The sequence below is a fragment of the Mobula hypostoma genome, chromosome 21 (genome assembly GCF_963921235.1).
Source record: "Mobula hypostoma chromosome 21, sMobHyp1.1, whole genome shotgun sequence".
Lineage (NCBI taxonomy): Eukaryota > Metazoa > Chordata > Chondrichthyes > Myliobatiformes > Myliobatidae > Mobula > Mobula hypostoma.
This window is the reverse complement of record NC_086117.1, coordinates 25,558,024-25,575,703: the sequence shown is the minus strand read 5'-3', so window position 1 is coordinate 25,575,703 and position 17,680 is coordinate 25,558,024. Positions and strand designations below refer to the sequence as shown.

At 43.4% G+C, this 17,680-nt stretch overlaps 1 protein-coding gene across 1 annotated transcript in view; it reads right to left on the bottom strand.

Moving 5' to 3' along the window:
• The window catches only part of gfi1b (growth factor independent 1B transcription repressor), a 34,177-nt gene extending 30,537 nt beyond the window's left edge, over nt 1–3,640 (bottom strand). Inside the window, exon 1 of the mRNA XM_063074168.1 lies at nt 3,631–3,640. Within this exon, the coding sequence (XP_062930238.1) occupies nt 3,631–3,640 (10 nt within the window). The remainder of the gene's footprint in view (nt 1–3,630) is intronic.
• Nucleotides 3,641–17,680: the final 14,040 nt, after the last annotated feature.

Below are 17,680 nucleotides of genomic sequence, written 5' to 3'. Positions count from 1 at the left end.
ACTGTCCACTTCATTAGATACAGGAGGAATCTCATAAAGTGGCCACTGCATGTATAGGTCAATTGTGTATCAAATATAAAACTAACTACCCACCAGGTGCCACTAGTGTTTTGAATTAAATTGTATTTATTCCATTTTTTTTCATCAGAATCAGAAGTTTTCCAGCACAGAACATATCCATTCATCCCATTGAGTCTATGGTAGCTCTGCGTCAGAACAATTCAGCTAATCCCACTCTTCTGCCCTCTCTCCTAGCAACAATTCTTTAGCCTTTTGAGTACTTAACCAGTTCTCTTTTGAATATTGCGATAAATTCACAACCTAACACTGCACACCCCAAGCAAAAGTGAGTCACACATTCAAATCCCGGGTCAGCCTCTACCAGCCACCTGATAGACCACCAATAGACAACTCCTCAGGAGAACTTCTTACCCGACTCGAGTGATCGCACTACTTCTGCTGCCCAGCTTCAGTCTTGTTAAGGTCACCATTAATCAAAACTTCTCTCGATCAACTACTCAAGTACAATGGCTAAACGAGAAGGGACCCTGTGGCAAGTGATTCACCTTCTGCCAACCAAAGCCTTTCCACCAGTTACAAGGCATAAGCCCAGATGTAATGGAATATTCTCCACTTGCTAAATGGGTTTAGTGTCTACAATACATACAGGAGGGAGATTGAAAATCAGCTTGAATGGAGCCACAACAACCATCTCTCGCTCAATGTCAGCAAAAACAATGAATTGATTATTGACTGCAGGAGGAAGAACCCAGAGGTGCAAGAGCATAAGGGGATTGGAGGGAAAGAGGGTCAGCAACTTTAAATTCCTTGTTATAGCAGAAGATCTGTCCTGGGACAAGCATTTAAGTGCCATCACAAAGAAGGCATGACAACACCTAGTTTCTTAGAAGTTTGAGCAGATTTGGCATGTCAGCTAAAACTTTGACAAACTTCTATAGATGCAGTGGAGATTATCCTGGCTGGTTGCATCATGCCTTGGTATGGAAGCACTGATGCCCAAGAACAGAAAAGCCTAAAGAAATGGTGGAGACAGTCTCATCCATCACAGGAAGAGTCCTCCCCACTATTGAGCAGATCTACAAAGTGCACTTCCACAAGGAAGCTTCATGCATCATCAAGGTCTGCTCTATTTTCAATGCTGCTACTGGGAAGGAAGTTCAGGAGCTTTAGGTCCCACAGCACCTGGTTCAAGAATAGTTATTACCCTTAGACCATAAGACATAAAGGCAGAATTAGGCCTTTCAGCCCATCGAGGCTGCTCTGCCATTCCATAATGGCTGATCCTAGATCCCACTCAACCCCATACACCTGCCATCTCGCCATATCCTTTGATGCCCTTTCCAATCAGAAAAATTATTAACTTCCACCTTAAATATACCCACGGACTTGTCCTCCACCGCAGTGGCAGAGCATTCCACAGATTTACTGATCTCTGGCTAAAAAAATTCCTCCTTGCCTCTGTTCTAAAGGGTCATCCCTCAAGTTTGAGGCTCAATTCCTCAATTCTGGATACCCCCACCACAAGAAATATCCTCTCCACATCCACCTTAACTCATCCTTTCAACATTCAGTAGGTTTCAATGAGATCCCCACATTCTTCTAAATTCCAGTAAGTACAGGCCCAATGCTGCCAAACATGAGCCCCTTCATTCCTGGAATCATCCTTGTGAACCTCCTCTGGACTCTTTCCAATGACAACACATCCTTTCTGGGATATGGGGCCCAAAACTGTTGATAATATTCCAAGCGCAGCCTGACTAATGTCTAAAAAAATCTCAGCATTAACTCCTTGCTTTTATATTCTATTCCCTCTGAAATAAATACTAACACTGCATTTGCCTTCTTTACCACAGGCTCAACATGTAAATTAATCTTCTGGAAGTCTAGCTCAAGGACTCCTGAGTCCTCCTGCAGCTCTGATGTTTGAACCTTCTCCCCATTTAGATAATAGTCCACCCTGTTGTTCCTCTTACTAAAATGCATTTCCCAGCATTCTATTCCATTGGCCACTTTTTGCCCATTCTTCCAATTTGTCTAATTCCTGCTGCAATCACATTGCTTCCTAAACATTACCTACCCTTCAACCATCAAACTCCTGAACCAGCATGGATATCTTCACTCACCTCAACTCTGAACTGATTCCACCACCTATGGACTCACTTTCAAGGACCTACAACTCATGTTCTCAATATTATCTATCCATCAAATTATTTATTTATTTTTGTATGTGCACAGTTTGTATTCTTTTGCATATTGGTTGTTTGTTAGTCTTCGTTTGTGTCTAGTTTTGATTCATTGATTCTATTGTATGTTTGCTCTACTGTGAATGCCTGCAAGAAAATGAATTTCAAGGTATTATATGGTAACATAAATGTACTTTGAAAATAAATTTTAAAATACTGAAGACAAAGAAATTTTGGCATTAATCATTATTCTATGTCATCTGCCTCTACCAAGGGTTCCCAATCTGGGGTCCGTGAACATAAAAAGGTTAGGAACTCCTGCTCTAGACCTTCTACCAATAGGAAGAGTTGCTGACTACCCTGATCTTCATGATTTAATCATAGTCATAGTCATACTTTATTGATCCTGGGGGAAATTGGTTAAGTACCAATTTCAAGTTTCAAGTACCCCCATCAGATCTCCTCATAACCTCTACTCTTCCAGGGGATCACCTGCAGCTTCTCACAGTAGTACCTCATCACCCTCTTTAAGGATATTAGATTTCACCTAATTCTTCACCTTGAACTTTCATCCCTGCACCACCAGAACACTGCAGCCGCAGTTTGTACCATTTACAAAAGTAGCTAGCCTGGGCTACTCCAGCAGCAGTTTCCAAACACAGGCGTTCTACAGCCAGCAAGGGCAAGGGCTTCAGGTGGATGGGACACCAGCTCTAAGTTTGCCTCTGAGCTGCACACCACTCTGACTTGGAAATCTTTCCCCTTTCCTTCATTGTTACCAAGCCTAAATATGAAATCTCTATCCACTGTACTGTGGGTATATGTTAACCAGGACTACAGTGGTTGAGGGAGGTGGTCTACCACATCTTCTCAAGAATAATTAGGAATGAATAATCAGGGATGGCCAGTCCTGTTTACTCCGACTCAATCCTTCCACCAAAGGAAACTGTCTCTGTATACTCTGTACAGATCTTTCACGATTTTAAATATGTCTATCAGTTCCCCCCACACCCTTCTCTACGCAAGGAAAACAACCCAGCTTCTCTAGTCTATTCATATCATATCTCATCCCTAGAATCATACAAGAAAAAATCTCTCTTTGGTCTTTACATATTTCTTAAAGTGTGCTGGCTATAAGTGGATACCTTAATGTACCAGTGTTTTATAAATATTCAGTAGGATTCCTTGATCTTGTTCTCTACATCTCTATTTATAGAAATGAAGCCCTTTCTCAATTGGTCCAAACCCTTTTAATTATTTATGCATATATACCCTAGCATCTCTCTTTTCTAGCATGTAGAATTATGCCCATTTGTTTATATTGCCACTACCTAAAGAAATACAACACAGCATTCATCTGCAATAAAGTTTATCTTCCCTTTATCCACCTATTGCATCGCCTATATCCAAAAAAAATCCTACTTACACTTTACCATGTTTCCAAGTTCTGAGCAGTTTTGGAAATCATGCTCTGTACAAAAGTCCAAATCATTAACATATATCAAGAAAAGAAAATGTCCTGGTACCCCCCCTAAGGAATATTACCAAAGGCTTCCCTCCAGTCTGGAAAACAACACTAACGTCCAACGTCAAAGCATAATATGTATGTATTTTTAAAGAATTCTTCTTTTTAAATACCACACTTACATCTCCTAGATAACAGAATTCTTATCTAAGCTGTGCAGAAAGAGCTTCGGGGTTGGTGAGACAGAAAACCGCCCTGTTTATGACACGGAGAAAGCAGAGAGATAGACCGAATGAAGGAGAGAGATAGGGCATGAAGAAGAAAGGAAAGCACCAAGGAAGGAAAATAACAAGGAAAGAGAACCAGAAGGGAGAAGATATGATTGCAAGTGGCAGTAAAAATAAAAGGCATTGAGCACACACAACAGCACGGATATAATTTTACATGTAATCCTATATTAATGCATGATCGGTATTGACAGACCCAGCACATCCACCGAGGTGTGAACTAACTGTTGTGTAATATAATATGAAAAAATGTTTTATATGTACACATGGAGCTAAACTATGGTTGAGAATCTGAATAATGTACCAAGAGGATAGATAGAGGCAAACAAAGAAACAGATTTATACATACAGTAACAAACATAGACTGTGTTAAATAAACAGTTATATGTATATGGGATATACAGTACACGGGTTATATATCCAAGGTTATGGGTGGGAGATTGTAAGGGTTCACTGCAGCAACTATCATGTCCGTAAAGCTATGACAGCCATGTAGAGAATCCTCCAACGTTGCCACGTTCGATGACTGGAGGCCAGCCACTTCCCAACAGGAACGTCAAGTCCAGAAACAAAGTAACAGTGAGTCATAAGATTCTTCCTGGAAGACTCTCTTGGCGGAAATATTCAAGCCTGAGATATCTTTCCCTGACAGTGGTGTTCCGCTGGTTAAAACTGACTTCAGGCTTCAAACGAGGGATGACAAATGGAGAAACGGGGGTCTGAAAAATAAGCCTCAATTCTTCCTAGCTTGCAGTTCCCAATAATAGGGTGTGTGAGATAGTCCTCAGTTTGTAATGAGGTGGCAGTAAATTTTTTAAATACTTCATTGATTGAGACTGTGAAAAATACGATAGAAACTTCCCCACTCTTCTTTAAACAGTCCCTTGGCTTTTTATGAGGAATGGTGATCTGGATTATAAGACCATAAGACATAGGAGCAGAATTAGGCCATTTGGCCCATCGAGTCTGCTCGGCCATTCAATCATAGCTGATCCTTTTTTGTCTCCTCCTCAACTCCAGTTCCCGGCCTTCTCCCCGTAACCTTTGATGACATGTCTAATCAAGAACCTATCAATCTCTGCCTTAAATACACCCAGTGACCTGGCCTCCACAGCTGCATGTGGCAACAAATTCCACAAATTCACCACCCTTTGGCTAAAGAAATTTCTCTGCATCTCTGTTTTGAAAGGGCGCCCCTCTATCCTGAGGCTGTGTCCTATTGTCCTTGACTCCCCCACAATGGGAGAGATCCTTTCCACATCTACTCTGTCTGTGCCATTCAACATTCAAAACGTTTCAATGAGATCCCCTCTCATCCTTCTGAATTCCAGTGAGTACATACCCAGAGCCATCAAATGTTCCTCGTATGACAACCTTTCATTCCTGGAATCATCCTTGTGAACCTCCTTTGTACCCTTTCCAATGCCAGCACATCTTTTCTTAGATGAGGAGCCCAAAACTGTTCACAATACTCAAGGTGAGGCCTCACCAGTGTCTTATAAAACCTCCAGCATCACATCTTGTGTTCTAGACCTCTTGAAATGAATGCTAACATCGCATTTGCCTTCCTCTCCACCAACTCGACCTGCAAGTTAACCTTTAGGGTGTTCTGCACAAGGACTCCCAAGTACCTCTGCATATCAGATTTGTGGATTTTTTAGAAAATCGTCCGCACGTTTATTTCTACAACCAAAGTGCATGACTACATTTTGGAGTGTGACTTGAAGTCAAACTTCTGCTTCGGTTTTGGAGAAAATGACCTCTAAACCACCTCTGGCACATCCATTTTAAGGCTAAGAACATAGAAAAGCATTCAATAGGTTCAATAGATACATTTAATGTCAGAGAAATGTATACAATATACATCCTGAAATTCTTTGCAAAAAAAAATCTGGATTCTTCTTCCCAATGTAAGGTATCTGGAGCAGCTTGGTGATAAGTCTTCTTTACTTGGCATTTAACGATCACATGTGTGACTCCTCAGGATACTCCCTGAGCTTTTTAAATATCACCAGGTTCCACTCTTCCCTGTATTTTTTAAAAATAATATTGGGAAGGCCACTCACAAAGATTAGAATCCATCAATGGAGGAATAGCACACAACTTAATTTAAATTCGGTCACCAAAGACACTAGCAAATTTCTATAGCGGAGAGCATTTGGACCGGTTGCATCGCCGACTAGTATGGAGACTTCAACGCACAAGATCACAAGATGTAGACTCTGCCAGTTCCATCACAGGCACAAACCTCCCCCTCCATCAAGGACGTCAGCAAGAGGTGATCCCTGAAGAAGATGGCATCCGTCATTAAAGACCTTCACCATCTGGGACATTGGAGAGGAGGTACAGGAACCTAAAGATCCACACTCAATGCTTTAGGAATAGCTTCTCCCACTCTGCCATCAGATTTCTGAATGGTCCATGAACACTACCTCACTGTTGCTCTTTTACACTATCTATTTATTTGTTTATTTATTGATTGATTGTAATTCTTATGTCTTGCACAGTACTGCTGCCCCAAAGTAACAAATTTCATTACACATATGAGTGACAATAAACCTGATTGTGATTCTGAAAAAGAAGCAAGCTTTCAGTCTTAAAACACAGTTGGCAGTATATCGTCACCAGACTGAAATCCTACCAGGTACAATCAAAAGTGTTTGGTTTTCCTCTGCTGATGGATAACAATTCCCTTTGCTCTCCATTATATCCCTACCACTCTCCCAAAGGCAATCTTTCCTTTATTATTTTGAATTTATCAATTATACCTTTCTCTATTTGCCACTGATTTTCTTCTGATGTTCCTCCATAACCACTCTGATATCTCCTCCATATGCAGGAAAATTCCTCTGCTCCGACAACATCCCTCCAATTATCCCTTTGCCATTTCTCCCATTGTTTATGATTTTCCACACTTCCTCTCCTTTTTATTTGTTTTAACTTATCTTGTTTACCTCTGTTCCTCTCACATTTTATCTCATTCTTATTTCTTTCTTCTAGTTGACTTTCTCTCTCGTAGACTTTCCATGTCTCCAAATTCCTCTACTGCTCACTGCTCAGACCTCCCTTCCTGATTTGATCATCTGTCTTTTCTCCTTCATTTTGTTTGCCTCTCTTTTCAAAACACCCCGTGGCTCCTTACCCTCACTTCTGCCCCACCCCACCCCCTCACTTCCTCTGACAGTACATTTCTTAATCCCCTCTGGATTATCCTTTTCTTTGTCTTTTGCCTTCCTGGCGGATTGATGCCTTTCTGTTATTGTAAAAGCCATCAGTGTTTCTCACTGAAGCAGAATGATACTCTGCAAACCCGTCATTTTAACTCATTTGCATTGGAAATGACTTCAAATGTTTCCATCTGATTTGTATACAACTGCTGTGGTAACTGTTCATAGAACAGACTTCATGGAAATGATTATAACGATACCTGTGCCAGCAGGTGATCAGTTGCAAATCTGACTGTAAAATCTCTGCCCCACTGGAGTGCATCAATCGAACGTTTGTTCAGACAGAGGATCTCAGTTAACCTAATCTCACCCAGGGAAAAAATGAAACTTATTACTGAAGTGATAACAAGACATCTGGAAAGTAATATCAGGATTAGATAGAGCCAACGTGAACTTTTGGATATTTGACAACCCTGTTGGTGTTTTTGATGTTACAAGCAACACAATAGATGAGGTGTAAACCCTTGTATGTAATGTAGTTGTTTTGTTGGAAGGTCTTTGATAGTGTCCCACACAGGAGATTATTAAACAAAATTACTATACATGGGATTGGGGTTCAGCATTAATGTGGTTCCAGGTTTGGTCAACAGCCAAGAAACAGAGAGCAGGAATAAGCAGACCATTTCAGGTTGGGTAGGTTCTAACCAGAGGGATGCAGATGCCCCAGACTACGTTGATAAACTGGATGTAAGGGCCCAGTGCAGTATGTCCAGATTTGCTGATGGTAGAAGGCTGAGAGGCAGTTGCAGTTGTGAAGGAGGCTGAAGGAGAACTTGGGGGAGGATGTAGACCGGTGAAGTGAAGTGAACAGCCAAGGAGGTAGAAGGTGGAAAGTAACATGGAAAAGTATGGTGTCATCGACTTTGGTGGAGAAATCCAAGGAAACATGGTGTCTTTCAAGTGGCAAGATGTTTGGTGTTCAGAAGGCCATTGGTGAAACCTGAAGACATGAAGCCAATTATGAGGGCAAAGGACAGGAGTTGAGTATCAGAGCAAATGAGTCCTACTGCTTTTAAATAAAAACAAAATAAAGGAAGGAGGTACTTGCAGCAGACAGAATGTGCTGAACGTTTACGTAATGAGTTTCTGGGCAGAGTCTTAAGACTTTATAAGAAAGAGAAGTTAAATACACAATGTTCTTCCGGGCCTGACGGGATAGATGTAGGAAGGATGAGACCCCTGACCGAACTGTGTAGAACCAGGGACCATAGTAGTGAGTCCTCCCTGGTGTACATATACACTCACCAGCCACTTTATTAGGTACTTCCTGTACACCTGCCCTTAATGTACATATCAAATCAGCCAATCATGTGATAACAACTCAATGCATACAGTAAAAGCATGCAGACATGGTCAAGAGGTTCAATTGTTGTTCAGGCCAAACATCTGAATGGGTAAGATCTGAATGGGTTAGTCCTGACGAAGGGTCGCGGCCTGAAACGTCAACTGTACCTCTTCCTAGAGATGCTGCCTGGCCTGCTGCGTTCACCGGCAACTTTGATGTGTGTTGCTTGAATTTCCAGCATCTGCAGAATTCCTCGTGAATGGGTAAGAAATGTGATCTAAATTACATTCATAGTTGAATGATTATTGGTGCTAGACGGGGTGGTTTGAGTATCTCAGAAACCACTGATCACCTGAGATTTTCACACACAACATTCTCTAGAATTTACAAAGAATGGTGTGCGAGAAACAAAAAAACATCCAGTGAGCAGTAGTTCTGTGGATGAAAATGCCTTGTAAATGAGAAAGTTCAGAAGAGAATGGCAAAGTTGATTCATCCAGACAGGAAGGCAACAGTACCTCCAATAACCACATGTTACAACAGTGCAACTCACACAAAATGCTGGAGGAACTCAGCAAGTCAGACATCATTGATGGAAATAAATGAACAGTCGATGTTTGGGACGAGATCCTTCTTCAGGACTGGGAAGGAAGGGGGAAGATGCCAGAGTAAAAAAGTGGAGGGAGGGGAAGGAGGACGAGCAAGAAGGAGATAGGTGAAGCCAGGTGGGTGGGAAAGGTAAAGGGCTGGAAAAGAAGGAATCTGATAGGAGAGGAGAATGGACCATGGGAGAAAGGGAAGGAGGAAGGGCACAAGGGGGAGGTGATAGGCAGGTGAGAAGAGTTAAGAGGCCAGAGTGGGGAATAGAAAATGAGGGAAGTGGGAGGGGAAAAAATTGCCAGAAGGAGAAATCGATATTCATGCCATCAGTTTGGAGGCTACCTAGATGGAATATGAGGTGTTGCTCCTCCACCCTGAGTGTGACCTCATCATGGCAAAGGAGGAGGCCATGGAGCAACATGTTGGAATGAAAAATGGGGATAGGAACTTAAATGGTTAGCCATTGCGAAATTCCTCTTTTGGCAGGTGCTCAACAAAGCGGTCCCCCAATTTACATTGGGCCTTTTCAATGTAGAGGAGGCCCCATCAGGAGCACCAGATACAATAGACGATCCCAACAGATTTGCAGGTGAAGTGTTGCCTCACCTGGAGGGATTGTTTGGGGAAAGGAGGGGGGGAGGGAAAGGGAAGGTGTACCATTTTTGTTGCTTGCAGGGATATGTGCCAGGAGGGAGATTAGTGGGGAGGGATGAGTGGATTGGGAACAGATGCAGCAGAGATGAAGGAATGAGCATTTTTACAGGGGACAGAGTGAGAAGGGGTATAGTCAGGAAGATTGGCATTCCAGTCCAGAACTGATTGAGTGCAAGATCTTTGGAAGGGTTGCATTTTCTATATCACAAGAACAATTACACTGTGAAAGAACTTCAGAAACTGAACAATGCTATGGTTAGCAATGTAAGTCTCAATAATATATGGATGTTGTTCCTTTTCATTTTAGAATGGTGTTGAACTGTTAACAATGCTGTGGAGAGTGTGCCAAATGAATTGAATATACAGAAGGTCCTGACTTGACTGTGAGATCACCCGAACACTTGAAAGTTATGTTCAAACTGCCAGTGCTCTCCTCAGGACAATCATAGTACCACCAGAAGCATGTAAACATGTCCAATCAATCCATACCAGAGCTGGAGAAAACTCTGGGCGAGGGGGAGGCTGTTTGGGCATGGGGAGGGATAAAGGCACCTGTTCCCTCTCAGCTGTGTGGGTGCACGGCCGCACAGTGACTGAAATGCTCCTGTGCACATAGCCGTTGTTGCCGCGCAGCTGGAATTTTCTTAATTTTGAAACGTTTAAAGTGCCGCGTAGATTTCAGTCCGTGTAAAAATTCCCTGCTCAGAGCAATGGCCGGTCTGCGCAGCTGCGGAAAAAAAAGAGGGAATGTTGGATTCTGAGGGCGGAAAGCAAATAGGCAGTGCTTCAGGTTCAGGGGTTGAAGGTGGAGATGCGGGAAAGATTGTATCTGCATGTATGTGTATGTGTTTTACAAGTGCATGTAGCATAGTAAATAGCACAATCTCTTTACAGTGCCTGCTGTAAGATCAGGTTCTGATTCCCACCACTGCCTGTAAGGAGTTTGCACGTTCGCTCGGGGACCAAATGGGTTTCCTTGGGGTAATCCAGTTTCCTCCCAATTCCAAAGACATACAGTTACGGTTCGAGAGATGTGGCCATACACACTCGCAGGCCGCTTTTTGCAATCCTCACTGATTTGATTGGTTGCAAATAGCGCATTTTACTGTATATTTTGATGCACATATGACAAATGGAGCTAATCTATCTTTCTGTCTACAAGTACTTGCTAAGAGTCTGTCCTCTTCTTCATTCCATTGGACAAACACTTCTGTTTCTCAGGACGGCAGGGTAGCTGACGTGCAAAGACTAAAGCACATCAGAATAATCCATGCACGGGGACCTTCCGCTGCTCAGATCCGCAGTGGAAAGTAAGTCATTCTTGATTCCAGGAGGCTGCCTGAGAAACGGGGGGGAAAAGATTTTCAGTGAATTTTGTCTCCTGAAATGTATGCATTAACACTTCTTAAAGTAAATGAAAATCAGCAAAGCTGACAGAAGGCTGCAGACCCGAAACGTTGACTGTTCCTTCTTCCACTGATGCTGTTTGACCTGCTGAGTTTTGGCAGCATTTTCCGTTTTTATTAACGCTTTTGAAACTGGTATGCCCGCAATACCACTTTCTACCATTGATTGGCGCTGTTGCACCATTCTTACTCTGTGTAATTAGTTAATAACTTCACAGATAAAGGAATCCACAGCATCAAAATCAAGAATTCGAGACGCAAACACGAGGAAATCTGCAGATGCTGGAAATTCAAGCAACACACATCAAAGTTGCTGGTGAACGCAGCAGGCCAGGCAGCATCTCTAGGAAGAGGTGCAGTCGACGTTTCGGGCCGAGACCCTTTGTCAGGACTAACCGAAGGAAGAGCTAGTAAGAGATTTGAAAGTTGGAGGGGGAGGGGGAGATCCAAAATGATAGAAGACAGGAGGGGGAGGGATGGAGCCAAGAGCTGGACAGTTGATTGTTAATGCCCCTCCGCCCCCTCGTACCCCATCCATTATTTATTTATATATATATATTCTTTTTCTCTCTCTCCTTTTTCTCTCTCTGTCCCTTTCACTATACCCCTTGCCCATCCTCTGGGTTCCCCCCCCCTTTTCTTTCTCCCTGGGCCTCCTGTCTCATGATCCTCTCATATCCCTTTTGCCAATCACCTGTCCAGCTCTTGGCTCCATCCCTCCCCCTCCTGTCTTCTCCTATCATTTCGGATCTCCCCCTCCCCCTCCCACTTTCAAATCTCTTACTAACTCTTCCTTCAGTTAGTCCTGACGAAGGGTCTCAGCCCGAAACGTCGACTGCACCTCTTCCTAGAGATGCTGCCTGGCCTGCTGCGTTCACCAGCAACTTTTATGTGTGTTGCAAGAATTCAAGATGTCATTTCCAGTACACAGTGTAAAGGAGTAAAAAATAATTGTTACTCGGGATCCGAGAACACAAAAAATAGTTAAAGAACAGAATATTTTTTAAAAACACAATAAATACAAACATATAATTTATATACATAGATTGATTGCATGTCGATAAAGTAATGCTAGGCACACCTTATGTCTATGCATAAGGTGACTCTGACAGGAAAAGATATAGTGGAGGGGAGGGTGGGTTAGTGGGTGGAGGTGTTGATCAGCCTTACCGCTTGGGGAAAGTAACTATATTTGAGTCTGGTGGTCCTGGCATGGATGCTACATTGACTCTTCCCTGATGGGAGTGGGACAAACAGTCCATGAGCAGGGTGGCTGGGATCCCTCATGATGTTTCTGGCCCTTTATCGACACTTTTCTGTATATATATATTTCTTATAAATCAAATATCTATGATAGAAATCATAGAAGATTTATGATTGTCCTTTAACATCTGCCGGACGATGCTGAGGATGTTCTATGAGTCTGTGGTGGCCAGTGTGATCATGTTTGCTGTTGTGTGCTGGGGCAGCAGGCTGAGGGTAGCAGACACCAACAGAATCAACAAACTCATTCGTAAGGCCAGTGATGTTGTGGGGTTGGAACTGGACTCTCTCACGGTGGTGTCTGAAAAGAGGATGCTGTCTAAGTTGCATGCCAGCTTGCTCAATATCTCCCATCCACTACATAATGTACTGGGTGGGCACAGGAGTACGTTCAGCCAGAGACTCATTCCACCGAGATGCAACACAGAGCATCATAGGAAGTCATTCCTGCCTGTGGCCATCAACCTTTACAACTCCTCCCTTGGAGGGTCAGACACCCTGAGCCAATAGGCTGGTCTTGGATTTATTTCCTGGCATAATTTACATATTACCATTTAATTACTTATGGTTTTATTACTATTTAATTATTTATGGTGCAACTGTAACGAAAACCAATTTCCCCTGGGATCAATAAAGTATGACTATGACTATGACAATGACTATTAAGCCTAAGCAGTTTGGGGATCAATTTTAACATGCCATGAACCCACTGCACGCAACAGATGAAAATGCTGTTTGTAATTTTCCTTCTCCCACCCATAATTCTACACAAAGTACAGAGTGGCCATAGCACATAAGTACTTGAAATATATTACAAATTTAACATTGACGATGGATAATTGGCTTAAAATGGAACAGGGTGCTGGAAATGCTCGATAAGTTAAAGAAAGAAGCAGAGGATGGGCTTAGAGAAGGGCAGAGTCATTATGTCTAGAGAGATGAAATGTTGCTTGAATTTACAGAGTTTCGACAAAGAGCAATTCAACATTCCTGGTTACAGGTGGTTGAACAATAGAAGGAAGTGGTAATATTGATTAAATAAACAATTACAGCCTTGAAGAGGGGTGGTTTGCTGGAAAGATCTACAAACGGGCCAACATGCATTAAAACGGGGAACACATGTGGAGAAATTTGTCACAATGGGGGCGCTGGGAACGGACCCAAATGCAAGGCACAGACACTGAAGTACGAAGAACAGGACTTGACTAGAGTAGGGATGTGACAGGATACAGACAAGGAGCAAGGACAAGAATGCAGACTTGGGCTAGGCCATGGACAAGACAGGGAACCCGGACAAGGAACTATGCTTGGGCTCCGAGCCAGAGACTGGACAAGGACCCAGAACCTGGGTCTTGTCTTGGGCTCGGGCCCCAGAACCAGGCAAGGACATGATATGACTACAGGACAGGACGTGGCTGGGGTCTAGAAGCTTGGAGACAGGCTGGGATCTTGGTCTTGAGGCTTGGAGACAGGCTGGGAGCTGGAGTCTTGGAATGTAGAGGCTGATAAATCAGAGGCTGGAGCTCAGAGACAGACTGGGAACTGTACATCAACAGAGAGCCAGGACTTATCCTTCGAAAAGCCAGGACTCATCTTTAACTCAACACTAACATGAGACTGGACAGTACATAGACATAGAGCCGGGACTTATCCATAGACAAGCCGGGACTCAACTTCATCTCCACACCAAGGTGGGACAGATCTACCTGTTGGGTAAGGGCAGAATGGCCAGACATAGCCAACAGAGGCAAGGACAAGACAAGACAGATTCCCCTGCAGGGCAACGGCAGAAACAGCCTGACTTACCCCACGGAGGTGAGGACAAGACAAGACAAGATAAGACAGGACCCCCCCCCACAGGGCAACAGCAAAATGGCCTGACTTACCCCACAGAGGCGAGGACAAGACAAGACCCCCGCCCCCCCCCCACAGGGCAACAGCAGAATGGCCTGACTTACCCCACAGAGGCGAGGACAAGACGAGACAGATCCCCCCGCAGGCCAACGGCCAAACAACCTGACTTACCCCACGGAGGCTAGGACAAGAAGAGACAACACCAAAGAACAACAGACAGTTCCATCTCTGCTCTGGGGTAGCTCCGAGTCTCAGTTCAGCCAGCAACCTCAGCCGGGTACGGAAACAGCCGGATCCCTACCTAGCTCAGAATAGCTGGCAGCCACTCAACTGGCCCAGGACACAGCCGAATCCATACTGCAAAGACAGCTCTAACTACTGACTGCAAGGCTCCATGAGGGGACGGTTCTCCAACACGGCCTAAAGATGGCAAGTGGCCGCTCTAGCCTTCCACCAGCAGGTTGCTCCCAGGGGATCTTGATAAGACAAACCAGCCACCCATACTCAACCCCAAGTCTGCTTATATTCCAAGCCCCAAGATGGGAATTAGGTGCCTACAATTAACTCAACCAAACAAGGGACAGCTGGAAGACTCGGTGTCCTGAGTCCACGGACCGGACCGTGAACCGGAATGCAGACTTCACGGACCAGACCATGACCAAATTGCATTGATGGAATTGTACTAAATAAATAAAGGCATCCGTTAGTCTTGCGAGACCATGGATCTGCGCCTGGGAAGTCTTCACTCTCCAGGACACAGGCCTGGGCAAGGTTGTATGGAAGACCAGCAGTTGCCCATGCTGCAAGTCTCCCCTCTCCACGACACCAGTGTTGTTCAAGGGAAGGGCATTAGGACCCATACAGCTTGGCACCAGTGTCGTCGCAGAGCAATGTGTGATTAAGTGCCTTGCTCAAGGACACAACACGTTGCCTTGGCTGGGGCTTGAACTCACGACCTTCAGGTCGCTAGTCCAATGCCTTAACCACTTGGCCATGTGCCCACTGGAATTGTACTGAAGGCCCCTTAAACATCAGAAATAAATGGAGGGCATATGTATCGCCAATTTTTCAAGAAGTGCTTCTCTCTGGAATCTCTCCTTAAGTACCAGAGAGGAAAGAGTAGATGTCCTGATCAGCTGCATCATGGTCTGGTACAGAATTGTAAAGCATCTGACCGCAAGTTCTGACAAGGGACTGTGAGAACTGCTGAGAGGATCATCGGGACTCTTCTTCCACCCATTACAGATAATTATCAGGAGCATTGCTACGCAGGGCCCTCAGCGTTGTCAGTGATCCCTCCCATCCTCCAAAAACCTCTTTGACCCCCTACCATCAGGCAGGAAGTACCATAGCATTAGGACAAGAACTGTTGGAATGGCAAACAGCTTCTTCCCCCAGACCATAAGACAACTGAACTCCCTGTTGTCACCTAGGTATTATCAAGTATGAAGCACCAGTAGCGTTATATAGTTTATAACTTATTATTTGTGATAATATTACTTTATGTGCTACATGTTGAAGTTGTATGTACTGTGTTATGCACCTTGGCTCGGAGGAACATTGTTTTGTTTGGTGGTATACATGTATACAGTCGAACAACAATAAACTGAACTTGACCTTGAACATTTTCTGTGATCTTAACAGAGTGAAGTCACCCCATCAGAATTTATTAAAAAATGACTAAAATAAACTAAATTGAACAAACTTGTAACATTCTGCATCAGCTAAAAAGAATGGTGACCCCCAGATGGTGGAAAGGAAGAGACAGGTGCAAGGACAAATACTGCATTACTTTTGAAGGTGAAAAAGAAAGAGTATCTCGTTTTTATCAATAGGTGGTGGTGATTTTTTAAGATAAGATTAGCTTTATTTTTCAAACGTACATTGAAACACCAAAACATACAGTTGTGACGGGGTCCTGAATTACCCCTATGAACTGTGCTCGACTACCCCTATGAACTGTGCTTTTGAAAAGAGAGAGAGAGTTATTTAACACTGACATGTTGTTTTGAAAAGAGAGAGAGAGAGAGTGACGAAGACTAACTTTTGGACTGTCACTTTAAGGCACGAGGAACTTTTGGATTTCTGCTGAGTTGGAGAGCACCGAGCAGCTCATAAGTTGCTATGGTGACAGAGGGCGGTGTTATTTGATGGACAATCGATGTTATGATTTTTCGGCAGCGTGTTTACACTTCCAAGGAAATTTGCCTGTTAGTGTATTTCTTACACAGACAAAGGAAGGAGGAGTTATTTGAATGACAGTTGGTACTCAGTACGGTGAGATAAATAGGAGGTCAGATGATATAGATCTCAGGCACATGTTTTGGACACTGAATGAGCTTTGTTGTGCCCGCAGAAAAAGTGGGTTTTTGGAGGATCGATCAGTCGCTCTTGCAGTGAGGAAAGGCAGTGACCGGTGGGAAGTTGTCCATGTGTTCACCCTTGCCTGGGTTGATAGCTCCACCACAGAAAACCGGTCCCCTGTGTTGTGGTCACAGTCAATGACTTCTAAAGGATTTCAGAGGACAACGAGAAGGTCGACTGCGTCAGCTCACCTGAAGACTCAAATCTCTCCCTCTCTCTCTCTATCCATCACTACTCAACTCAATACCACGAACTGAATTGAACTGAACTTTACTCATCATCATAAGACTGTATCTTTTTACCCCTAGACTTGAAGAAGCTTGGTTTTTCATATATATTTCCACACTTACTGATATACTTACTTATATATATAATCATTGCTAACCTGTTTGATTTATCTACATTTATAATACTGTATTGCATAGTTACTAATAAATATTATTAGTTAATTGCAATACTGGATTCCAAAGTGCTTTCCATCTCTGCTGGTTCTTTATTCCCGTCACGGGGTACGTGACACAGTGAAATGTGTAATTTTGTGTCAACAACCAACATGGTCCAAGGACCGTGCTGGAGAAAGCTCACAAGCTTCTGGCACCAACATAACATTCGCGCAACTCGCTAACCCTAACCATATGCCTTTGATTTTGTGGGAGGAAACCGGAGCACCCGTAGGAAACCCACGCAGTTATGAGGAGAACTCCTTACGGACAGTGGCGGGATTCGAATCCTGAAGGGTGTTCGCTGGTGCTGTAGAGCGACTGTACTTACTGCCAAGCTGATCTGCCACCACTTCTCCGTAAAATTAAAGAACTTTTTACATAAAAAGGGAAGAGAGGCAATGATATATAAATGAGAGAATGAACATGAGGAAAGTGTACATAGTTGCAAGAAAAAACTAGAACTGTTTAAAAGCCTGGGATGATTATAATGTATTATTATTATTAATAATAATACATATATAAGGTTTTAAGTGGTTCAGTATACTTCAAGGAAGTATACTATAGGAACTTTAATTTATAGAACCCCATGGAAAATATTCCAAGGCGGAGAGGATATTTCTGGAGAGAT